General features: G+C 39.7%; 1 protein-coding gene across 2 annotated transcripts in view; it reads left to right on the top strand.

Moving 5' to 3' along the window:
- LOC117677318 (complement factor H) overlaps positions 1-23555 on the top strand; it is a 76885-nt gene extending 53330 nt beyond the window's left edge. For both annotated transcript variants that reach the window (XM_087890078.1, XM_087890077.1), the window contains 8 exons: positions 2831-3001; positions 7645-7821; positions 11784-11960; positions 12311-12487; positions 16064-16240; positions 18840-19022; positions 19997-20193; positions 23277-23555. In XM_087890078.1, coding sequence (XP_087746204.1) covers positions 2831-3001; positions 7645-7821; positions 11784-11960; positions 12311-12487; positions 16064-16240; positions 18840-19022; positions 19997-20193; positions 23277-23288 — 1271 coding nt within the window. In that variant the 3' untranslated portion in view covers positions 23289-23555. The remainder of the gene's footprint in view (positions 1-2830; positions 3002-7644; positions 7822-11783; positions 11961-12310; positions 12488-16063; positions 16241-18839; positions 19023-19996; positions 20194-23276) is intronic.
- The last annotated feature ends 2419 nt before the right edge of the window (positions 23556-25974 follow it).

Raw genomic sequence — 25974 nt, 5'->3', positions numbered from 1 at the left:
CAATGGAAGAAATTTCAGAATTTCTGCTGCTTAAGAGGACCATCGGATCATTACATCACTCCTAGTTAATTCCAAAAAAAATCTTCAATTAGGAAAAATCATTCATTTTTTTCTATTTATTGATAAATATTTTGTTGGAAAACAATACATACAGTATATTCTGTCTTTCTACAAATTCTTCTAAGTCGGTTAATTTACAATAAATGTAAAAAAACCTATAAATTGATAAGAAACATATTGCAATAAAATATAACTATTTTAATATTCAGGTTACAAACCATGTCTTCATTCCTTTCTAAAGTTGTAGGAATCTGGGAGGCATCCTAACTACATTTGCATTAATTAAATCTTATTTTTGTTCAGTTCGTAGAGAAGCAAACGTTGTGGTGAATGGGTAAACTCTGACTGGATTAGATGAATGATTTCAACTAGTTACCTGTCTTTGTGGTAATTGGTGGCCTTTCCTCATACTATAGTTCAATATCAGCTTGTCCAGCTTAATCTAATTTATGATCAATCCTGCAAACTATTTTTATATATCCCAAAGAGCAATACAATTAAATTTCACTAGTGTATAAATGTCATCGCTACAAAGCTTTGATGACTCCTTCTGCTTCACCAATTGTGGCCTTAAAGTAAAACAATCTTGCAATAGTGACTTATATTGCTATTTTATGTAATTACCATCTTTCCCCAAAAATGCAGCCTACCCCGAAAACAAGCCCTAGTCCGATTTTCATGACTGTGCCTAATATAAGCCTTACTCCCCAAAATAAGCCCCAATTAAGCCCCGTCCACCATCTGGTTATACAAAGTGGGGCAAGGCACATGTGTAAAAATCAAGCTAGGGTGGGGATGGGGGGTGGAGCTGCCCCACACTCACTTACCTTAAGACGGCCACAGCCAAGCCTCCCACACCTGGATAAATGTTGCACCAATGTCTGACTTCTTCAGTGGATGCTTGTGGCTGCTCGCGGCTGGAAGCCATGTGGGGCATCATGCTGGTGCCACCAGTCACGGCAGGACTCTGCAAGGCTCGTTGTGCCGGTGCTGCTGCTTGCAGCAGGGCACTGTGTGCCATATCCTGCCACTGCTGCCACTCACACGTGCAGCCTCACGCCGTGAACAATGGCATCAGCACACTGAGCCATGCAGGAGGCCTGGCTGCGATAGTCCTAAAATAAGCGGGTAAGACATCCCCCAAAAATGGGGCCCAAAAGAAAATAAGACTAGGTCTTATTCAGTTAGAACAACACTACTGTGTTTCCCTGAAAATAAGACCAGGTCTTATTTGTAGACCTGGTAACTGTTTACTTGGTTTTGATCTTATATGTCTTTTATTATAGTTGTTTTATAAGTACCATTGAGAGTTTCATGATTGTAGTAAAGTTCTAGTGTGATAACAGGGAACAAATGGCTCTTTTGTGAGAGTTTTCTGGTGAAATGTTTAAAGATGAATTATAAGTACTAGGTAACAGCAAAGGGTTAGAATTGGAAGAAACAGACATCATGATTTAAATTTAGGTCCTGAAATATTCGTTTGTGGAAAAACAGACTGGAGGATATCAAGACAAATGTGAGAGCAGATAGCAGAAAAGAATGATTGAGAGAAAAATGGATAAAAGATTTGCTATCGTCTGATAGGAAATGATATCTGTAGTTTTGTTGTTGTTGTTATTTGTTCCCCAGTTGGTCAATCCTGGCATTCTGTATCATTGTGGAAAGGGAAATCTATGTAACAACGACTGAAGATCTAATCTGAGCATGCTGTTAGGTGCTAAATCTTGGAGAAGATTTTTTCAGGATGAAGTGATTAGTCAAGGATTCTCCTATGAAAGCAGTCTACCTCATAGACAATGAGAGACTGGCAAAGGAAGGAATAGCACATAGGGCCTGTCACTGGTTCCCAATAGATTTCTGGGTCAATTCTTAGTGTTGATCTATAAAACCTATATAGTTTGGGACTTGGATACCTGCAAGTCTCTAATTGCAGTTAGCCAGTTTACATGGACAAAGTGCTAGTGGAACTCAACTTCCATGAAATGAGGGGGGAGGACTGAGATATAAAATCACTGTTTCTCAATAGTAGTATCAGTCTTATGGTTATAGCATTTTTCTTTTGGAAAATGTTCCAAACTGATCTCTTTATGGACTAATTGCATGTCCTGTATCTTAGATTTATTGTTAAGGAAAATTAAAGACACTATTATTAGTGTCCAATTGCTATTTGACTTTTAAAGTGATTAATTTTTGCATGCTGTTAATTCTTATCGTAAGTGTTTATCTGCAAAACACTGTCAAACAAACAAATATCTCCTGAAATTTAAGGCAAATATTGACTGACAGGAATAAGGATAGAAGCCTGTGGATCAGCAGAATCTTATGGCTGTGATACACAAAACTAGTTCCCCATGATCACTTGAGGACATCAGCAGTCAAGAAAAATGAGAGCCACAAATTTCTGTAAGACTCAGTTGCCAAAGAGAGAAGAATATCATAATCAAATGTATGGAAAGTTTCTAAAAATCTAAAGACTACTTGAGATTATGATATTTTATTTCTTTATTTGCCAGCTCTGCTACACAGCCATTTACCAACTGGATGAAGAAAGCCTGATTTAAAATAAGCCCTGATAATTATATCATACAAATATAATTAGAATTTCAATCTCTTTGTGATTATGGCATTCTCAATCGCAGTAAACAAGAGATTTGACATAAAAGCCTCCTAAGAAAATACTTAGGATTAATCTTCTTTGGGTGAAGTAGAAATGAGATAATTTTCAGCCCTAATCCTAATCAAGTTCTAATCATAAACTGTTTTGTTAAAGGAGTCTGCCCTTCACCACCTCAGCTTCCCAATGCCATCAATATAGCCGAGATGAGAATCTACAAGAGCGGAGACGAAGTTAGCTTCAAGTGTCAAGAACATTTCCTTCTTCGTGGCCCACAAAAGATAAAGTGTGAAAATGGAACATGGCAAACACCTCCACGCTGTCTTGGTTTGTATGCTCAGTTTTACCTTTATTTTAAAGAAACTGGACATTATAGATAAAGTAAATATTGCTTCTTATAGATAAGAAGCAAAAAGGTCAGGATAACATTCAGAGCATGGTTTATGGAATTCTTCACAGCCATTTACCACAGTGGCCTCTCTATATATGTGTGTACTCCAGGGGTGGGTTCTACTTACCTTTACTATCGGTTTGCATCATGCCCACGCACTTCTGTGCATGCACAGATGGCCTATGATGACATCCGGGTCAGTGGGCGGAGCCTCCCACCGGTTTTACTACCAGTTCTTGTGAACTGGTCCGAACCGGGGGCAGCCCACCACTGGTGTGCTCTATTCTAAGGGACTGATCAGGTTCTTTTGCACATTGTACATGGTGCCTTTGTCTTTCTCTGAGAGTCAGATCAGGGTTTGTTTATTTATTTATTTATTTATTTATTTATTTATTTATTTATTTATTTAGTCACATTTCTATGCCGCCAAACTCCCAAGCAACTCTGGGCGGCTTACAACAGAGAATAAAACAATGCAACAATATCTCAGACAAAAGTTAAAAGAAGACACTAAAACATTAAAACATTAAAATGTTAAAACACATACACTCCAATTTGTAGCCGGGTCTCGCACGATCACTATAATGAGATCAACGGCCCCAGGCCTGCCGGAAGAGCCAGGTCTTCACTGCTTTCCGGAAGGCCAATAGGGTGGGGATGGTCCAGACTTCAGGAGGTAATTGGTTCCAGAGAGCCGGGGCAGCCATAGAGAAGGCCCTCCCCCACGGGCCTGCCAGCTGACATTGTTTAGCTGACGGGACCCGGAGGAGACCGACTCTGTGGGATCTTACCGGTTGCTGGGAGCTATGTGGTAGAAGGTAGTCTTGAAGATAACCTAGTCCTGAGCCATGTAGGGCTTTAAAGGTAATAACCAACACCTTGAATTGCGCCCGGAGACCGATAGGGAGCCAGTGCAGCTCGCAGAGAATTGGTGTAATGTGGGTGTATCTAGGTGCACCCACTATAACTCGCGTGGCTGCATTCTGGACCAACTGAACACTTTTCAAGGGTAGCCCCATGTAGAGCGTGTTGCAATAGTCCAAACGTGAGGTGACAAGGGCATGAGTGACTGTGAGGAGAGCCTCCTGGTCCAAGTAGGGTCGCAATTGGTACACCAGACAACCTGTGCAAAGGTCCCCCTAGCTACAGCTGTCAGATGTTGTTCCAATATCAGCTGTGAGTCTAGAAGGACACCCAAATTGCGAACCCGTTCTGAGGGGGGCACTTTCTCTCCCCCCAGAACCAAGGATGGACAATCAACATAGTCTTTAGGGGGCAATACCCAGAGCCATTCGGTCTTGTCTGGGTTAAGTCTGAGCCTGTTTACTCCCATCCAGATCCTCACAGCCTCCAGGCACCAGCACATCACATCTACCACCTCACTGAACTGACGAGGGGTAGAGATATACAGCTGGGTATCATCAGCATATTGCTGATATCCTACCCCTGTCATCGGATGATTTCACCCAATGGTTTCATGTAGATGTTAAATAGGGGAGAGAGGACCGAGCCCTGAGGCACCCTGCAGATGAGGGGCCTAGGGGACAACCTCTGTCCTCCTACCAGCACCGACTGTGATCGACCAGAGAGATAGGAGGTGAACCACCACAACATGGTGCCTCCCACTCCCAGCTCTCTTAGTCGCCCCAGAAGGATACCATGGTCAATGGTATCGAAAACCACTGAGAGGTCAAGTAGCACCAAGATAGAGGAATGACCCCTGTCTCGGGCTTGCCAGAAATCATCCATCAGCGTGACCAAGGCAGTTTCTGTGCTGTAGCCAGATCTGAAGCCGGACTGAAAAGGGTCCAGATAATCCGTTTCATCCAATGATCGCAGGAGCTGAAGTGCCACCACTTTCTCTACAACCTTTCCCACAAAGGGTAGATTGGAGACTGGACGAAAGTTTTTTAATTCTGTTGGGTCCAGGGAAGGCTTCTTGAGGAGGGGCCTTACAACTGCTTCCTTTAATGGCTGCGGGAAGGACCCCTCCCTCAAGGATGCATTAACTAAAGCCTGGAACCAGCCTCATGTCATCTCCTTGCTGGCCGAAACCAGCCAGGAGGGGCATGGGTCCAACAAACAAGTGGAGAAGCTCATCGCCCCTACAGTCTTGTCCACTTCCTCATGAGTCACTGGCTCAAACTCCTCCCACACAATAGGACTAAGACCCGCCCCCGTCATCTCGGTCAGTATTGCCCAATCAGAGTCCAGGTCCATCCGAATCTGAGTGATTTTATCCAACAGAAACTGCACAAATTCCTCAGCTCTACCATGCAAGGGCTCCTCTGTTCCCCCAACCTTAAGGAGGGAGCGAGTTACCCTAAATAGGGCGGCTGGGTGAGAATCCGCGTATGCAATAAGTGTGGAAAAATGCGAACATTTTGCCGCCTGTATCGCCACTAAGTAAGTCCTAACAAAGGCTCTCAAAAGTGTTCAAAAGTGTTCGGTCGGATTCGGATTTACTGGTCCTCCAGTGTCGCTCTAGACGTCTCTTCTGGTGCTTCATCTCCTGGAGCTCCTCAGTAAACAAGGAGCTTTCCTGGATCCGCTGCCATTGAGAGGCCACAAAGGCGCAATCCAGTCCAATGCTCCAGATGCTGCCTTATGCCAGGCAGCCACTAGGGTTTTGGCCAGACTGTGGACAAGGGAGTCAGGTATTTCCCCAAGCTCCTTCTGAAACCCTTCAGGATCCATTAGGCATCTGGGGTGGAACCACTTAATCGGCTCCGCCTCCCTGCGATGGAGGAGTGGCATCTTAAAGTCCAATCTCAACAGGAAATGATCTGACCTCGACAAGGGAGATACCTCTATACCCCTTAATTCCAGATCATATCTCCACTGCTCCGAGAGAAATACCAGGTCGAGCGTGTGTCCCCCCCCCATGGGTCAGACCCTGAACTACTTGGGTCAGGTCCATGGTTGTCATGGAAGCCATGAACTCCTGAGCCCCATCTGAAGAATCGCCAAGTGATGGTAGGTTGAAATCCCTCAGTACCATAAGCCTGAGGAACTCCACCGCCAACCCAGCTATTGCCTCTAGCAGCACAGGCAGGGCTGTTGTCATGCAGCTGGGAGGCAGGTATGTCAACAACAAGCCCAACTCAACCCTTGAATCCAAACTCACACCCAACAATCTCCGAGGCAGGGATCCTGCAGGACAAAGGCTCTTCTGGACAATAGCTGCCACACCTGCCCTGGGCAGATGTGCCCAAACCCATCTGGGCACATCTCAGAGAGGGGAACCCTCCCCTCCTGGCCTAGCCAGGTCTCAGTTATACATGCCAGGTCAGCCCCCTCCTCCAGGATTAAGTCCCAAATGAGGGGAGCCTTGTTAACAATAGACCTGGCATTAAACAGCAGCAGCCTGAGGCCAGGGCCCTGACATCTCAAGTCACCAGGTATATGAGGTGAGCCCGGTGAACCAGAACCAAAGGGGCCGGAACAAGTAATCGCTTTGACGTAGTGAGTCCTAGTTCCCCGAGAGCGGCCTACCCCTTGGCTCCCACCATATCTACTCTCCCAATCATAACTGTGATATTCCGGCTGTCCATCCCCCAGAGATCTCCTTCCCCACCTCAGTGGCCCCCCACCTCCCCGGCCAACAAGGCATCGCATTCATACTGAACCGGGGTTCCCATCTGAGCCCCCATCTGCTTCTGCTTGTACACTCAGCAGAGGAAACTCCATTCCCTTCCCCCGGCTCCCTCATTCTCCCTAATTCCAGCCACTCCAAACCTGTTCCTTCCATTCTAATAATTAAATTCTAACCTATCCCTAACCCATTCACACCCACAAACATACACATCCTCTCAGGATAAAATTAATATATCCAGCAACAAATGGATATCTCACATCTCGTCAGCGTAACAGCAAAAAGTTCCTTCGAGCTCACCCAGGCTTTGTTAGGGATGGTGATAGCGTTGTGATAAGATGGCTTCACCTCACCGGCTTGCAGGAAGACGCCATCCTTGTTGCAGCCCACGCCAGAGAAGAAGTGTTTGGAGTCCACCGCAATGGAGGTGCCTTCGGGAAACTCGCTGTAAAGGCCTCCTCCTCCTCCGTCACCTCCTCCTCCACCTCCTTCGGGGGCCCCGCCACCACCGCCCTCCTCGTCTTCATCAGCGTTGTAGTTGTCAATCAGCCTAGCCAAAGCGTCACGGAACTTGATGAGGCCCCAAGCCGGCAAGGGAATGGCCCGGCCACTTTGGAGGCCTGAAGGCCCCCAGGGAGACCGGCCTTGCCGCGCCCGTGCCCGGGTTGGTATATGGATGCTAAACCTATTTCTTTACGTTTCTGCTTTGACCCGTGTCTGTATATGGTGGCAGGCATAAGGGCTGTATATGCTCTACATACTCCATTATGGATCACTTGGCCAAGAAGGAGCTTATGATGGAAGGGTTGGCAGCATCTTGAGTCTTTCACAACTACTTCTCCATTAGTGGCTGCTTTTTGCATAAAGATTTGCTTTTTGAATCATGTTTCATTAAAACAGATTTGCTATATAGATACAATAAAAATGTCGTTATGATATTTTATTTCTTTCATAAACAAATCTTCCTGTGGTTCCTGTTTCTAGATTTACGATGTAAATCTCCTCCTGAAATTGACAATGGTATAATAGACATTGGGAGTCGCACAATATTTTTACCTGGTGAAACTGTGGAGTATCGTTGCTCTTCAGGTTTTGAAATTAGTCACTTAAATACTGTAAGATGTGAAAATTTGAAATGGTCTGAGCTACCCGTTTGCAAAGGTAAGAAATAGTAATTTTTTCTATTGAAATGCCAACACTGGGTTTGAGTTCTAAAAAAAGTTATCCATGCATTTTTTTTTTCATTCCTATGCTGATATTAGAAATGGGACAATGAAGATGCATAAACGAGGAATTTGGAGTTTTTGTATAAATATTGAAATTTCACAGGTCTTAAAATGTCACATTTTTAACTCAAGCATTAATCTCATGTGAAACATCATGTATATTTTCAGAACTGTTCTTGTCAGAGCAGAATTCTGACTTCAAAATCTCTCTTATTCACAATTTATAAAGGACTTAGAAAGTGTCATGTGAACATCATACAACTGCACCATCCCTCTGTTGTTCAGGCAAAAAAGCCCCAAAAAACACCACAACCACTATTATTTTTTGAGGTGAACCTGCAAAATAAGTGTCACTGCTTTAATAAATCAGCTCAAAGATTGCCTTCCCTAAAGGCCTCTTTTACCACTCCAGAGAAGAGATGGTGAATGTATATAGGTTAGGCAAGTGCCATATGATAATAATAATAAAAAAAAATGCAAAGTAAGTAACAGTGCAAAGCTTCTTTTTTTTTTTGCCCTGTCCATGTCTAATCTTCACTAGCATAACTTTATTTATTTATAAAGCACTTTATTTTCAGTGCTATTCTGGTTGCCCTGTTTTCTTTCCTAGATACCTGCTAGAATTGCTGGGCCTTTTTAAGCAGGAGACCATTATGCTTTCCCTGGGAAAAACAAAGACCTTTCTCTCCAATCTACAGGAATCATTTCTCACTAAGTCTACCAGAAATACATACAATCTCTCAAAAGTTTCTCTTGCAAGACAGGGTGGAGGGACAAAGCTTGGAGGCTCAGACATTCGTTTTTGGGTGGCTTGAATGCAAAATTGATGGTTAGAGGATATTGCAGTTATGGAACTAAAGGTGACAAAGGCTGGAGCATGTCATGCTAGTGTGTGTGTGCGCGCACACACTTGTATAAGATTTTACAAAAAGGAAAAGACAAACCTAAAAGAAATAAGAAGAATAGGTCCAATAATTAAATTTAATGCATAATTCCTAGCTTGACTTCTTAATTATTTTTGTCAGTATGACCTGGTGCTTGAAGCTAAAGTCAGCTGCTGGCTTTCCTCAATTGTTGTTAGCTTTTTGTACATTTGCTTTCTATCAGGGCCTCAATGGGACATAACTTCTGTCTTCAGTTCAATGCAGGGGTGAAATCTAAATTTTTTTGCTACTGGTTCTGTGGGCGTGGCTTAATTAGTGGGCAGGCTTGGTAAGGTGACTGGGTGGGTGTGGCCAAGTCAATGTCCTTTCTGGATCGGGACGCCTTGCGCACGGTCACTCATGCCCTAGTTACCTCCCGTATGGACTACTGTAATGCTCTCTACATGGGGCTCCCCTTGAAAAGCACCCAGAGGCTCCAACTGGTCCAGAACGTAGCCGCGTGGGTGATTATGGACGCAGCTCATTACGCCCATGTAACACCTCTCCTATGTGAGCTGCACTGGCTCCCGGTGGTCTTCCGGGTGCGATTCAAGGTGTTAGTTATCACCTTTAAAGCGCTCCATGGCTTAGGACCTGGGTACCTACGAGACCGTCTTTTGCCACCAATAGCCTCCCACCGACCAGTTCGTTCTCACAGGGAGGGACTACTCAGGGTACCATCAGTCAAATTATGTTGACTGGCGACTCCCAGGGGGAGGGCCTTCTCTGTGGGGGTTCCAACCCTTTGGAATGAACTGCCCCCGGAGATACGGAATATCCCTGATCTCCGTGCTTTCCGCCGTGCCCTCAAGACCCTGATGTTCCAACAGGCGGGGCTAAACATACGAAGATGTGAATGATTTTTTAAATGTTATCTAATTCTGGGTTTTATTTAATTGACCAAACTAAGTAATAATTTTAATTAGCAATTTTATGATGTTTGTGTGTCTATATTTTTCTTGACTGTACACCGCCTTGAGTCTTACGGGAGAAAGGCGGTATAGAAATATAATAAATAAATAAATAAATAAATAAATAAATAAATAAATAAATAAATGTCACTTCTTTGCCTTTTTTTAACCTACAAAACACAACACAACACAACTGGCTCACCCACAATGTAAAAGCAGCTGTGCTAGACTCAAAATGGCCCCGCAACAAGCAGGAACCTCACACAGCACAAAAAGCCCAAAAAACCAACTTTCACACTTTACACACACAAAATTCCACATACAGCTTTGTGAGATTTTGTGTGTTTGTGTAGTTAGAGTGAGACACTACAGAAACACACTAAATCTCAGAAAGCTGCACAAATATTATTTTATTTTATTTTTATTTTTATATAATAGCAACTAAATTTAAAACTTCCTAAACTTTAAATGGCTAGGTCTAAAAAAAAGAACAACTAAAAAAAACCCCAATTAACTATTTTTTTTAAAGCTCCCAAAGGGGGAAAAAACTTACCCAATAGAACAGGGGTCTCCAACCTTGGCAACTTTAAGACTTGTGGACTTCAACTCCCAGAATTCCTCAGCCAGCTTTGCTGGGAGTTGAAGTCCACAAGTCTAGGCAGGAAGGCAGGCAGGCAGAAAGAGCTGCTCACTGATGAGCTTGATTGCAGGCCGGGAGATTCAGTTGCTTGCTAATGCATGGATTGCGATCGTCATGCGATCAGCAGCTAAGGTAAGCAAACTGGAGGCTGGGAGAGGGGAGGGGGAGAAAAAAAGAAACTTTTGTTCTTTTACATGGCTCTGGCGATCCAAGCTGAGTTGCAGGAAACTCAGCTAGGATGTCAGAGCTTGGCTGGTCAAAGCCATTTAAAAGGAAAAAAAGGTTTTGATGATCGCGGGGCTCAGCTGGGCATGGGGGGCAGGGGCAGGGATTTTTGCTACCGGTTCTCCGAACTGCCCGCCGCCATCGCTACCTACTCATCCGAGCCGTTCAATGGTCCTTCAGAACCTGGCCCCTGGTTCCCTCCTTTGAAGATAAAGAAAAACTTTATTTAAAAAAGGTTTTAATACTTATTTTAATAATTTATATAGTTGACTATCTCACAAAAGTGACTCTATGCAATGAACAGAGAGTTAAAACTAAAACACAAACACTATATGAAAATCAAACATATATGCACAGTCTAAAAATCACTCTATTTCTAAATTATAGAACTGAACAAATCAATCAGCAGATTTCTATTAATTTGCTTTTAGAATGTTGTTTTAATAAATTCCCGAAATACCTCAAAACCTTTTTTGTGGTTTCTCTTTGAGAAAATCAGGCCAGAGAAGCATTTATGCAAATCTAAAATCTTCAGGTTTTTTCCCTTGCTAAAGAAAATGTATTTAAGTATATGCATAATACAATTATACTTAAATCATGCAATATTAATGTATGCTCTTATGACTTAATTGTATAGATTATCTAGTTCATTTAGTGGCATTGAAAAAAGTGATTTATGATGATTTTTCACACTTACAACTGTTGCAGCATCCCCATGGTCACATGATCAAAATTCAGATGTTTGGCAAGTGGTTCAAATTTATGACGGTTGCAGTGTCCTGGGCTCATGTGACTCCTGACAAGCAAAGTCAATGTGGAAGGCAGATTCACTTAACAACCGTGTTACTAACTTAACAAATACAATGATTCACTTAATAAGTGTGGCAATAAAAGTTATAAAATGGGTCAAACTCACTTAACAAATGTTTCACTTAGCAGCATAAATTTTGGGCTCAATTGTGACTCAAGGACTACCTGTATTTAGAATTTTATTTTAAAAAATGCATCGGACTTCTGAAACAGACAGTCTCCTATGAATGAATTCTTTGCAAAGGTTAAGGTAAACAGGTGAACAGGGCTCTTGCATCTTAACTTTTTAAAACTGTTATTGATAATTATATGCTTATTTTTTAATATTTAAAGAAATCTTGGCATAAATTGATCTATACTGAAAGTTGTTTTTTCATTTTTTCCCCAGAACAGTCATGTGGTCCAGCCCCAGTAATCCCCAATGCTTCACTGGAGCAAGAAGATAGCGAACAATATGATTCTGGAAAAATAATAAATTATACATGCAATCAAGGATTTGATACTGAAGAATCTACTAAAGTAACATGTACAAGAGGACAATGGGTAGGATCCTTCACTTGTAAAGGTACAGTAATTTTATTTTTGAACTTCTCAAGGTAATTGTTTTTGAAGCAACATTGTTGAAAAGTGATGCTTAAAAGAAAGAGGCCAAACTTGCTGTCTTTCAATCTATGCAGACTCAGACAAACAGGTATTTGTTGTTCCAGAGATTGAATGATTCTTTACATTGTGTGGGCAAAGAAGGCTAGACTAAAATAACCAATGGAAGCATTATTGGAACTGATCAACATGTGAACAATATTGTGACTTTAGCTGGCCTAATATTGATGATATATTTTGTCATAATTTATTTTTGGCCTATATTCTCTTGAATCAATTCAGAAAATTGAAGTCTTGTATCCTCTATCCATTTAGATGCAACATGTCCCACACCCCGTATAGTTGAAAATGCTGAAATTATTGAAGATACAATGAAGAAGTACCTGAATGGCGAGAAAATAAATTATCAGTGTAATGATGGTTTTGATATACATGGATCAGCTGTTGTAACGTGTAGACAAAATAACTGGTCACGTTTGCCAAGATGTGTAGGTAGGAATGTATGGTCTATAATATTTTTGCTGAGATTCACAAAATTCACATGGAGAGTACATTTTTTTTAAAAAGCAGAAATTAAATATTTTTAATCTGAACCATTCACCCAAAACGAGCTGATCCTGTGTTGTTGCTCTTAATTTTCCTGTTTGATAAATAGATTAGCCTGTGGACATTTTGATACACTCATCATTTTTCCACCCATCCCCAATTGCCCAACTTCCAACCCACAGTCCAGCATTCCCCCTCAGGTGGCCTGCAAAAAGGAGCAAAATATAGCCTTTAACTAGTCAGGAAAAAAAAAATAAGTTACAACTTCATTGCAGGACTATTCTTCAGAATAATTAGAAAGGATGGAGAGACTCTTGCCAATGGTAACTGGTATCTTGAGCTCTAGAGGGTAGAGACACTGAGAGCTGGGAGACAGGATGAAGCTGAACTTCCTCCAATTTGAAATGTCTTCTTTTCTGTTCAAGAAAAAATGCAGCTCAATACCCTTGGTAGTATTTCCTCTGCTTCAGCATTTCCTAATCGGAGGGTGGGGGTGTCAGCCTAGATATCCAGTCTATGTGAGGTCATGGAAACCCAGCATGAGGGACAGATTTTAGATTAGTACAATATTTGTGTCTGGAAATATCACCTGTGGTTGACTTGCCTACCTTGAATGATCAAGTTTGTATGCGTATTTATTTTTCCTCCACTTCTACCCCATCACAATCTAGAGACTGTTAGCTGCTTATATAGAGTATAAAAATCAAATATAAAATCCTCAGTATACTCAACTGTAAAAATAGTAAAGCAACAGAATGGAGTAAGCAACCTTTAATCTGTTGTCTCTCAGCCAGATCTGGTGGTTTCCGAACATCAGCAAAGAATATTGAGACTATCTCCCTCACAGCCTAGGGTAGAGGATCACAATTTGTTTGTTTGTATGTTTGTTTGTTTTGTAAAGCATGTATAAGATAACAGATATAAGTATAAACATGATTATGAATACATGAAATGGATACAAATAGATGGGGACATTAGGACAGGGATGGTAGGCACATTGGTGCGCTTATGCACGCCCCTTACAGACCTCTTAGGAATGGGGTGAGGTCAACAGTAGACAGTCTATTTGCATCCATTGCTTTGATATCAATTACTTTGATATCCAGCTTCATGACAGACTGATTGGAAGGGAAAAGGCCAGAATAGTTCATCATGCAGGGGTTCACTAGATAGCTTCTTTTCTGCATGTAGTTCATAGAAGGATTTAAATTTCTTGCAGAATAATCCAGTTATTTATTTATTTATTATTATTTACACAAACACAACTCTGCCATTAATCTGCGGCTGATCAGATATCATGACAGTATTGATTGAAAGCACCCCGTTTCATTTCTTCAAGATCAGTAGAAACAGGTGCTGTAGGAGGAGGAGGAGCTTCCTCTGTCTGTAGCCTCACACTCTCCTCTCCTCAAAGGGAAGCACCCTCAAGCCTGCAGCATCACTCTTGTATTTTCTGTGCTATAGGATGTGGGTTGACAGTTTTGGTTTCAGAATAATAATAATAATAATAATAATAATAATAATAATAATAATAATAATAATAATAATAATAATAATAACTTTATTGTCATTGTACGTGTATACACAGTATACCCATACAGCAAAATTCACTTAACACCCAAAGACCATGTCCAACACACATAATAATCTCCAAACACACTCCTACCCACCACAATTCCCCACCCCTAAACCACCCAAACATCCACACAACAGACCAAGTAATGTTGTCCAACAGCTCACTTATGGTGGCCCTTTAGTTCATTGTTGAGTGCAATTATAGCTCTGGGATAAAAACTATTCAGAAAACATGTGGTCTGAGTTTTAATTGTTTTGTATCTTCTGCCGGAAGGCAACAGTCCAAAAAGATTGTAAGCAGGATGGGAAGAGTCTCTGAGAATGTTATGCAACTTCCTCAAACAGCGAGATTCGAAAATGTCATCCAGGGCTGGTAGCTGGAGCTTGATGATATTCTGGGCAGTTTTAATGATTCTCTGTAGAGCTTTTTTGTCATCTACAGAGCTGTTCCCATACCATGCAAGAATGTAGTATGTCAGGACACTCTCAATGGTGCTGCGATAGTAGGACAGAAGCTGAGATAGATTTATCTTCCTGAGCATTCTCAGGAAGTACAGCCTCTTCTGTGCCTTCTTCACAAGCTTGTTAACATTCATAGTCCATGAGAGGTCCTTCGAGATATAAGTGCCCAGAAATTTAAAACTACCATCCCTCTCCACCTCCTCACATTTATGTACAATGGTAAATGTACATCTTTCTTCCTCCTGAAGTCAATTATAAATTCTTTAGTTTTTTGGGTGTTAAGTGTAAGATTATTTTCTTTACACCACAATGTCAGCCCTGTACTTCTTTTCTGTAAGCAGACTCATTGTTCTTATTAATGAGCCCCACCATTGTTGGGTCATCCACAGATTTAATAATTGCATTGGTGTTATACAATGGGGTGCAGTCATGTGTGTACAGGAATAAAGGAAAGGGCTTATTTATTTATTTATTTATTTATTTATTTATTTATTTATTTATTTATTTTGTCGCATTTCTATGCCACCCAACTCCCAAGGGACTCTGGGCAGCTTACAAGAAAGAATAAAACAATGCGAACAATCCCATAAAAAATGTTAAAAGAAAAACATTAAAACATTAAAAACTTTAAAAACGTTAAAACACATGCATTCCAATTCATGGCTGGGTCTTGCAAGATCATTATAACGAGATCAACGGCCCTAAGCTTGCCAGAAGAGCCAGGTCTTCACCGCTTTGTGGAAGGCCAATAGGGTGGGGGTGGTCCGGACCTCAGGAGGTAATTGGTTTCAGAGAGCCGGGACAGCACAGAGAAGGCCCTCCCCCCCGGGCCTGCCAGCCGACATTGTTTAGCTGACGGGACCCGGCGGAGACTGACTCTGTGGGATCTTACCGGTCGCTGGGAGCTATGTGGTAGAAGGCAGTCTCGAAGATAGCCTGGCCCTGAGCCATATAGGGCTTTAAAGGTAATGACCAACACCTTGAATTGCACCCGGAGACCAATAGGGAGCCAGTGCAGCTCGCGGAGAATTGGTGTAATGTGGGTGTATCTAAGCACACCCACTATAACTCGTGTGGCTGCATTCTGGACCAACTGTAGTCTCCGAACACTTTTCAAGGGTAGCCCCATGTAGAGCGCACACAACCCTGGGGGGCTCCTGTGCTTAGTATCAGAGGAGAGGAATGGTGAGATCCCATCCTTACTGACTGTGGCCTATCTGTCAGAAAATCCTTTATCCACAAACAAATCCTCTGATTTATACCCAAATTGGACATTTTAAGAAACAACCTGTTGGGTAAAATGGTGTTAAAGGCAGAGCTATAATCCACAAATAACAGCCTCGCATATGTCCCCTGTTGTTCCAAATGATTCAATACAGTATGGACAACAATAGACCTAGAAGCGGGAGCACGTTTTCAGACATTTGCTTTAGGAAAACCAAGTCCATTTTATTTGAATGGGACAATTTTTTATTTAAATTTTAGATGTAAGATGTTCTTCTCCCCATCGAATTCAAAATGGTCAGATTATTGGTGAAATAAAGGCAAAGTATTTGCCCCAGGAGAAGGTGCAGTATCGATGCTACACAGGTTATGCTCTTCTTGGATCTCCTTTCATTACATGTTCGAAGAATGGTTGGACAGAAACACCACGTTGTACAGGTATTTATGTGCAGATCTTCACTATGTAGAAATGAAGATAGAATTGGAAATGAATTTGCTTTTACTTCACTGTCTCTTTCATGTTATTTTGAAAAGGTTCTATCATGCTTTTTCAATATTTTATTGCTAGAATTGTAAAATTTAATGTCCCTGTTGAACTGTGAAAGTACAATATATTTTCATTAACATTGTCCCTCTTCTACAAAAATTTGAATTTCTACTTATATAAATCTATTCAGTTCATTTCATAGCTAGAAGTCTTTTCTCATTTGAAAGAGTATGTGACTTTTGGAGCACAAACATGGATTTCTATTTCAAAATTAGCCTTTCCTTCTCAGTCCTATGATGTCATAGAACATAAAACTGGTTGTTATTTAAAAAATCTCATATATATTACATATATTACTTATGTTAACTTCTCCATCTGTTTTCACACTTATAGTCATCATTCTACCAAGATATGTAGATTGACTCATTTGCTTAATTTCTCCATTTATTAAAAAATTTGTATTCTCCTTTCCCTTTCAAATTTAATCATTTGAGGGTTTCCTACATTGCTCCTCATTACACCATTCACATGACTAACATTCACTCAAATCATTTACATTCTCAGCCAACATAGTGACTTCACCCATAAATGAAATTATGTTCACATTCATGTCCCCAACCAATGCAGGCCTCCTTATAAGCGCTTATTATACTTTTATAAAAGAATATATAATATTTACGCAACACCGTGTGTGTGTCTCACATATCCATGTCTAACATCCTGCTTAGTTAAATGCTCCCTTGATTGTCATGCTTGCTTTCTCTCTAATACCTCTATTATCATATTCAGCAACCAACTTTCAACTCTACACAAAATCTTCCATAATTTCAAGCCAATTTTCCATTATTTCATAATTCACTTATTTTCCTCCAGGGTACCAAGGCCTAGTCAAATACTGTAACCACTTATCATTGAAAGCACATTTTAAAATTTCTCCTGATGTAGCATCAAATTTGCCCATCCCTATCATTTTTCATCATTTACTGCCTTTTTCTGACTTTTCTTTTGATGCTAATATCAGTAGCATTCAGTTCCATACCTTTCAATTCCATCCTTCAACTTATCCCTATTATTTGCATTATAACTTATATAATGGGAAGGAGGACTTGGGCGATCATCTTCAGGGCCATGTGGAGGAATTTGTGAAATATCTGATGGGAAAAGATGCTTGTATCTATTCTCAGTAGGAGACCAAACATAGAGCAGGTCCATTAGAGATTCCCAGGGAATGGGCTTACCCAGGTATCTGGGAACAGGTTGATTCTGTTAGATCTGAAGAAGTGGACAGGGTCCTTAGAGCTGTCAGTGCAAGTGCCTGCCTATTAAATTCATATCCCTCCTAACTGGTGAAAACCTCCAGGTGGTGATCAATGCATCACTGCAGAAGGGGGCATCCCTGGGATCTTTTAAGGAGACATTAGTCTGTTCCCTCCTTAGATGCTGTGGGTGACTGGATGGGGGACAATAGGCTTGAACCCTGGTAAGACTATGTTTCTATGGCTTGGAGCTTGGGATCTGGGAATTTAAAATCTTCAGTTCTGGATGAGGTTTGGGGTTACAACCTGTGGGTTCTTGTAGACTTACAATGCCTGCTCAACGGCACATGTAACTTTTCTGTTACATGAGTTGCACTAGTTGCTGTTTGCTTCCAGGTCCAATTTAATATGTTAGTTATCATCTTTAAAGGCCTTCATGGCCCAGGGGACTATTTCATCCCAATGGGATTGACCCACCCCACTCACTCTGGCAAAAGGAACATGCTGCAAACCTCCTCAGTCAAGGAACTTTGCTAGCAGGATCTGGTAAATGATCTTTCTCTGCCATGCCTCCACAATCTGGAAAATCTTGCTGTTGGATGTGAGATACGCCCTCACCCTCTAGGCCTTCTGGATTTGCCTCAAGACCTCGGTCAGCCAATTGACTTGGGGCCATGATGGAGCTCTTTACACTGGAAGTGACTGGTGAACTAAGAAAGAAGGTTCTACCACTGTGATGCTTATGTACTAGTTCCTAATTTTAATCAATCTCTATTAATTTTAATGTTTATAATTTTTTAATGTTTTTTCTATTCTTGCTTTTATTGTGTTGCAAGCCTCCTATCACTTCAATACTGAGATGGATAGCACAACATCCAGTACAACTACACAATTGATTTGTGCAGAGTTTGAACAGTTATTAATGGAAAATGGGTAATAAAAATAAGAACACCTTGTGGGGAGATGCCGTTTGTCCGAAAGCAATTGCTATTTGTTTAAATACAGATCTGACTTTAGGTATTAAGAAAGTAATGACTATATTTTCTGAAGTTGAAAGACAACACTAGGGACAACAGTAGTAATCATTTTCTGCCTATCAATTGACTAAGCTGTATGATATTGTTACTTTTTAAAAATAAGAATTAGTATAATTTTGAAATGACTATGTTTCTTATGAATTTTGAAATGAATATGTTTCTTATGAATATGTTTAAAATGTGTCTCTGTGTGTGAATACACTATAATATTTGTAATCATGAGGACTCTTGCTCAATAGATTCTGTATCTGTTATAGATATTGGGGGAAAATGTGGACGTCCACCTTATGTGGAGAATGGAGACATTGTGGACTCACCCAGGCCAATCTATTTACATTCTGAAAGTGTAACTTATCAGTGCCAAAATTTCTATGCAATGCAAGGTTCTCCAAGAGTGACTTGTCAAAATGGTCGTTGGTCACAAACACCAACATGTAGAGGTATAAGTAATATCTTTAATTCTTTATAGATTTAATCTTTATAGAGAAATATTTTATTTTTGGAATGGAATAAATTTCACACATCAGACATGTTATGTCAGTATGTTAGTGCCAGAAAATATTTTACTTCCTTGTAATTGAATAAAAGTAGTAGTATTATGAACCAAGATAAAGTAACTTTCTCAGGGAGAAACTGCTTCATAATGGAGAATTGTACAAGATCTTTTGCCATGTACAAATGTTGTCCTCATTTTGTGAAACCCTCCTGGTGAAATTCTGCTTTCCCTAAGCTATATTTCATAACAGACATCTTTTTAGTCAGTGGCATTATTGATAAAATTCAGATTTTAGTTTACTTGAGTTCAGTAGGTAGATTTTATTTTTCTTAGTATTTCACAGATCAGAACACTGGGCCCTCCATTATCATCATCATGCAATCAGTCAGTCAATCAATCATTCCTTGAACAAAAATTACAAAAAGTCATTTTTCCCAACAATCCACTAGGGCTCTTTTTGAATGATAGTATAAGTTGAATCTCTAGGGAACTAACATTATTATTTTTAAAATAGGCTAAGTATGGATGAAGACTCTGTTGACTTAATCACATCTACCCTATTTAGTCAATGTTGAAAAAGAAGATATGAGGTGACATTGTAAGAGAAGTTGCCTGAACCTGGTCTTCTCCTAATCCAGATATTCAGTATGAGGAAATTTGGAAGAAGGGGACTAAAATGTTTTTCTTCCTTCTACACATGTAACATTGTCTTGCTTAAAAGAGTTTTAGTTCATGACTGATAATTAGTTCATGAGAGACAAAATAAAATAAAGGGGGGGGGGAATCCATTTACATAGATCTCTAATCATTTTAGCCTATTGCAACATAGAATTACTAACCTAAATTTTAATTGCTTTATCAAATGAATTCCTCAGTGTAAAACTTTCTATTTGTCATCTGATCTGTGTCCTTTTTCAGCTGCTTGTACAGCAAGTGAAGAAGATATGAGAGAACACAACATAAGGCTGAAGTGGACCAACGGGGATAAAATATATTCTACGGATGGAAATGTAGTGGAATTTGTATGCTTAAGTAACTACATACCACATCCAGATACCAGATCATTAAGAGTTAATTGTGTGGATGGGAAATTTAACTATCCGCGTTGCATTCCTGTATGTATATTTTCAGAAAAATACTTTAATTCACCAATATTAACATTTCTTTCGCTTGTCTATATCTATATACCTATATATCTATATCTGGGCATTAAAAAAATCACTTGAAATATTTAAAAGACCTAGGTCTGGCAGCTAAATTTGTCAATGTAATGTTTTCTAAGGTAACTTGGTCTTCTGCATTTCTTCTAAATCAGAACACTTCTTAACAGACTTGATTTAAACATTGATCATTGATAGACAGACTTGAACATTGGGTGCTATCTAACAAAACGAAATTCCATGTTGAAAAAAGTAAGATTCTACATTTAAGCAAGAAAAACAAAATGCACAGCCATAGTGTAGGTGGTACCTTGCTCAATAGTAGTAATTGTGAGAGGGCTCTTGGAGACAATAATTTAAATATGAGCCAGCAGTGTGCTGCAGCTGCCAAAAAAAGTCAACACAGTTCTAGACTGTATAAACAGAGGGATAGAATCAAGATCACGTGAAATGTTAATACCAGTTTATAATGTCTTGGTAAGGCCACACTTGGAATACTGCAAACAGTTTTGTTTGCCATGATGTGAAAAAGATGTTGAGATTCCAGAAAGAGTGCAGAGAAGAGCAATAAAGATGATTTGGGGACTGGAGACTAAAAGATATAAAGAAGGGATGCTGTAATTGGGTATGTCTAGTTTAATGAAAAGAAGGGCTGGGGTGACATGATAGCAGTGTTCCAATATGTCAGGGAATGCCACAAAGAAGAGGGAGTCAAGCTATTCTCCAATGCAACTGAGGGCAGGACAAGAAGCAATGGATGGAAACTAATCAAGGAGAGAAGCAACCTAGAATTAAGGAGAAATTTCCTGACAGTTAGAACAATTAATAGGTGGAAAAACTTGCTCCAGAAGTTGTGAATGCTTCAACACTGGAAGTTTTTAAGAAGAGATTGGACAACCATTTTTCTGAAATGGTATAAGGTTTTCTGCCTGAGCAAGGGGTTGGACTAGGAAACCTCCAAGGTCCCTTCCAACTCTGTTGTTTTGTTAAGATTCATTTGTTAAGCACTATGGGGACGGGGTTAATACTTAAAAACAATGAGGAATGGGGCTGGACTGCTGAATCTGCCAGCATTTCATCTCTTCTGGTCTGTTGATCAATCCTGACAGATTCCAAGATGAAGACCTCTATGTTAAACCCAGTGGGCTATTTTCACTTATTTCATTGGTCGCAGTCAACAAATTTAGTTGCCTCAAAATGAATGGTTCCAAGTGAACACACATACATTTTACTTTATGTATTTCATTTGCATGGATATTGAAATATTCTCCTGGCTTTTGAACTTGCATATGCAATTTACTCACTTGTGTGTCTAGATGCATATTTATAAATACTTATCAGAAGCCACAGGACCAGAAATCCAGTGGGCTATTTTCATTGATTTCATTGGCCTCAGTCATCAAATTTAGATGCCTGAAAAAGAATTGTTCCAAATGAACACTCATACATTTTACTTTATTTATTTCATTGCATTGATATTGAAATATTCTCCTGTCCTTTGAACTTCCATATGCAATTTACTCACTCATGTGTTTACATGCATATTTATAAATACCTACCAGAAGCCGCAAGGCCAGAACAAAAAATAAAATTACTAAATTAGTAACACTTGATAATAGCAATAGCAAAAGCTCTTAGTCTTATAGACCACTTCATAGTGTTTTACAGCCCTCTCTAAGCGGTTTACAGAGTCAGCATATGGCTCCCAACAATCTAGGTCTTCATTTTATCAACCTTGGAAGGATGGAAGTCAACCTTGAGCTTGTCGGGATCAAACTCCTGGCAGAAGGAATGCAGAGTTAGCCTGCAATATTACATTCTAACCACTGTGCCACCATGGTTGTGTAATCATACATTATATATTACATGTAAAATGAGATATCCCACGAAATATTTCTAAGCTTAGAATAAATGGAAAAATAGATTGAGCAAGAACACTCTCTGAAATGAATTGATTGATTCATTATCATTGATTGACTATCTATTAGTAAATGAGATTCTATTGACTTCCAGAGACTACTAGATCCAACCTAAGAATTACTTGCTTTCTGTTGAAAACTTTAGGGTGCACACTGATTGAATTTGTTGTACTGAGCACAATGAAATCAATGAAAAGAGCTCATTGGAGTTAAATTAGACTTTTCAGTCATTTCATTCTCAGGACAGAGGGATCTCCTGGTCTTCAGTTTTGGAATCTGACAGGATTCAGCATCAGATTAGAAGAGATGAAATGATGGGCAATGTTTGTGCCTCCTTGTCCCATGCCTCCTTGTTTTTACGTATTAACCCCACTCCCCATAGAACTTCTTTTCCATTGCTCTAAATGGAAGGAATTTCATTTGGATCACAGGAATCCCCCATTATATGATGAGTTTGCATTTGAAATTGCAATTAATACAAATGGTATTAGTGAAATGCAAATTTTGCTGAAATGTACATGTAAATATCAAATATATGTATAGTGTACATTTTATTGGAAATCTTCCTAGTTAACAAAAAATGATTTTTTTCTTGGCATTGCTGTGCTACAGTTCCCAGTATTCTTCTATTGGCTGTGTTGTCTGAGGATATTGTGAGTTTGTTTATTCACTGCATTTGTGTTCCATCTTCCCTCAAGTGTATCCACTGTGAGGATGAATTAAAGTTTGGTAACATCTAATTCCCCATTCCTATATTTAAAATGTTGGTGTTTTGAGTTCATTGTGACTGCCAGAGCTTATATCCCAAAATATAGAGAATGCCCAATAAATTATTACAGTCTATTACATGTCATTGTGTCAAAAGTAATCTTAAAAAAGATAGAAATTGCTCAGTGAAAAAACGGGCTAGAGTTCTTGAATCTCTTGAGTAGTTTTAACCATTTGATTTAAAAATGGTGATACTGACTTTCAAAATTGTCTTGGCCATGTTGTTTGATATCTCAAAAATAATTGCAGGCTGCTTTCTGCTGCAGATCATATGAATGAGTTTAAAAAATAATTACATAAAATGTACAGATGCAAATTTATTTATTACTTACTGTTCACTTTTTATTTTAGAGAACTAAGTAAATGAAGAACAGGATATATACAGCACCCTTTAAACCAGAAGATGAACGTCTGAAATCATGTATCATTCTCTTTAATATAACCACATGAAGCTGGATTGTATACAATTATAAATGGTGGATCCAAACCTAAAAGCCTACTCTGTAAAAGACAGATTTTACCAACTGAAATTACTGTGAAAATGATAACATTTAAAAACAAGTTTATAGAACATCTTTAAGGCAGATAAAATATTATAATATAACCTTATAAATATATTTTTAAAATGCATATTGAGTGAGGAATGTAGATTTTTTTCTATATATATATATATATATATATATATATTAATTGTAAACATTTGATTAATCTGAATTATCAATCAACAGCCCATCTTAAAGAAATGACAATAGATAATTGAAATTGATGTTTTTACATACAATATAGAGGTGTTAAGTTCTTTTAAAAAATTTTTTTTAATCCATTAATCATTTTTGCTGCCAAACAATTTGTAGTATATTTTATAAAGATACATTTAATACTTCAGTTTACAGTCTAATTCAAGATCCAGAAAGAAATTGGTGCTCTGGAAATGTTGCTCTGGAAATAGCCAAATGTATTTTGATGATCAGAATTTGATGGAAGTCCACCCAGATGGATTTCTATACTTGTTTTTGTTTTGCTTTGCTTTTGATTGTTTGTTTTTACAGTATGAAATTATATAATTATAAGTAATTAAAAATTAAGATAAAGTTTAGAAATTGGCACAGGCCTCCCCAAACTACATTCCTTCAAAAGGTGTTATTTAACACAGAATGGGTTTAGAATTTGCCATGATATAAATTCAGTCTGATTCATTGTTCTATACAAAGTGAACCCATTCAAAACAAACCTTGTAGCACCTTTTTGGATTGCCAACTCCCTTCATATTTTTCATTACCCTAGACTAACAAGGCTATGCTTCCTTTAATGAACAAAGTGAAGGGAACTTCATAAGGAATTTGATGTGTCCTTTTTGAATATGATAGAGCTGTTTGGTGGAAACTTATACAGAAGTATAAGATGTTATCTCAATGGCCTTTTCTAAACATTAATTGATTTGCTAGATTAGGTCAGCCACTGCTGCAGCTGATGGAATACAAGTGGCCCTCATTTAGCATCCACAATTGGAGCCAGCAATTCAGTTGTTACAAGAAATAGTTGCTAACTGAATGATCGTGTGACTGCAAACTTATGTTTATGGTTTTACTTCAGGCCTGCCAAACTGGCAGCCCACGGGCCGGATGTGTCACATGCAGGCCACACCCATGCAAAGGCAAAAAAGTCCCAAAATATCCTGATACATCACATGACACGATCGAGTTTGACACCCGTGCTTTATAGCATCAGATGGATATGACCCCATATGCCCAATTGAAGAGAAAGGTTTCTGGAACTTGACTCACAAGGAAGCCAGATAACAGGGCAGATCTTGTAGCCTTTAATCCTGCTCCCTCGCCCTTTGGAATATTCACTCTGATGCTGGGATAATTCACAAGAAGAGAATGTTTATAGCTGCATTCATTTGAGGGGAAGGGATTACAAGAGAGTAAGCAGGCACACCAAGGGAAGCATACATTGAAAAGCATTCACTCTTTGCCTAGTGCAATTCATGAATCATTTCAGAGGCAAAGAAAAGCCTTTAGTTGAAACCTGGTTAAAGCATCAGTAGCAGTGCCAGACGAAGGGTTCCAATCAACTAAAATGACAAAACTGAGCTAGTTAACTTGCAGTTAGCACTTTTTAGGGAAGTGCTCCACCGGGGAGAAAAGCAGCTCAGAAAGAATAACTTGTTTAGTCAATCTCTCTGCTCTGGAAGAGGTGGAGAAGAAAAAAATGGACCAGACACAGGACATCTACTAATCTATATAAATAAAAATGTAAATGTCCGTTTGTACATAACCACACATCTCCAAAATTTCTTCACCGATTGATTTCAAATTTTGACACAACGTTGCATTTGACTACGGGCATGTTTTTATATACCTCTCCATATACATGTCACACCTGTGACAGGTAAAAACATGAAAAACATTGGAAAACATTAAAAGACATTGACAAACATTGAAAAACAGCGCCATCTGCTGGACGTATTTATTATTTATTTATTTATTAATTTAATTTGTATACCGCCCTTCTCCCAGAAGGGACTCAGGGCGGTGAACAGCCAAAATTAAAAAACATACAAATGCAAAAGTTAAGATAATTAAAAGAATTAAATCATTGGCTACCCAAATTTAAAACCCCAAATCCATAAAATTTAAAATCCCAATTAAAAACCATTTAGGCTAGGCCGGCTTGATGAAATAAAAACGTCTTCAGGGCTTTACGGAAGGTCCGGAGGTCCGGGATCAATCGTATTCAAGGAGGCAGCTCATTCCACAGGGCGGGTGCCCCCACAGAGAAGGCTCTTCCCCTGGGGGCCGCCAGCCGACATTGCCTGACCGACGGCACCCCGAGGAGGCCCTCTCTGTGAGAGTGTATTGGCCGGTGGGAGGTTATCGGTAGCAGCAGGCGGTCTCGCAAATACCCTGGCCCTAAGCCATGGAGCGCTTTAAAGATGAGAACCAACACCTTAAAGCGCACCCGGAAGACCACCGGGAGCCAATGCAGCTCGCGCAGGAGAGGTGTTACGTGGGAGCGCCACGTCGCTCCCATAATCACCCGCGCG

Source organism: Pantherophis guttatus, chromosome 3, assembly GCF_059756535.1.
Source record: "Pantherophis guttatus breed Tessera chromosome 3, ASM5975653v1, whole genome shotgun sequence".
In the NCBI taxonomy this organism is placed as follows: domain Eukaryota; kingdom Metazoa; phylum Chordata; class Lepidosauria; order Squamata; family Colubridae; genus Pantherophis; species Pantherophis guttatus.
The sequence above is the reverse complement of the archived record's forward strand: the minus strand, read 5'-3'. Positions and strand labels throughout refer to the sequence as shown.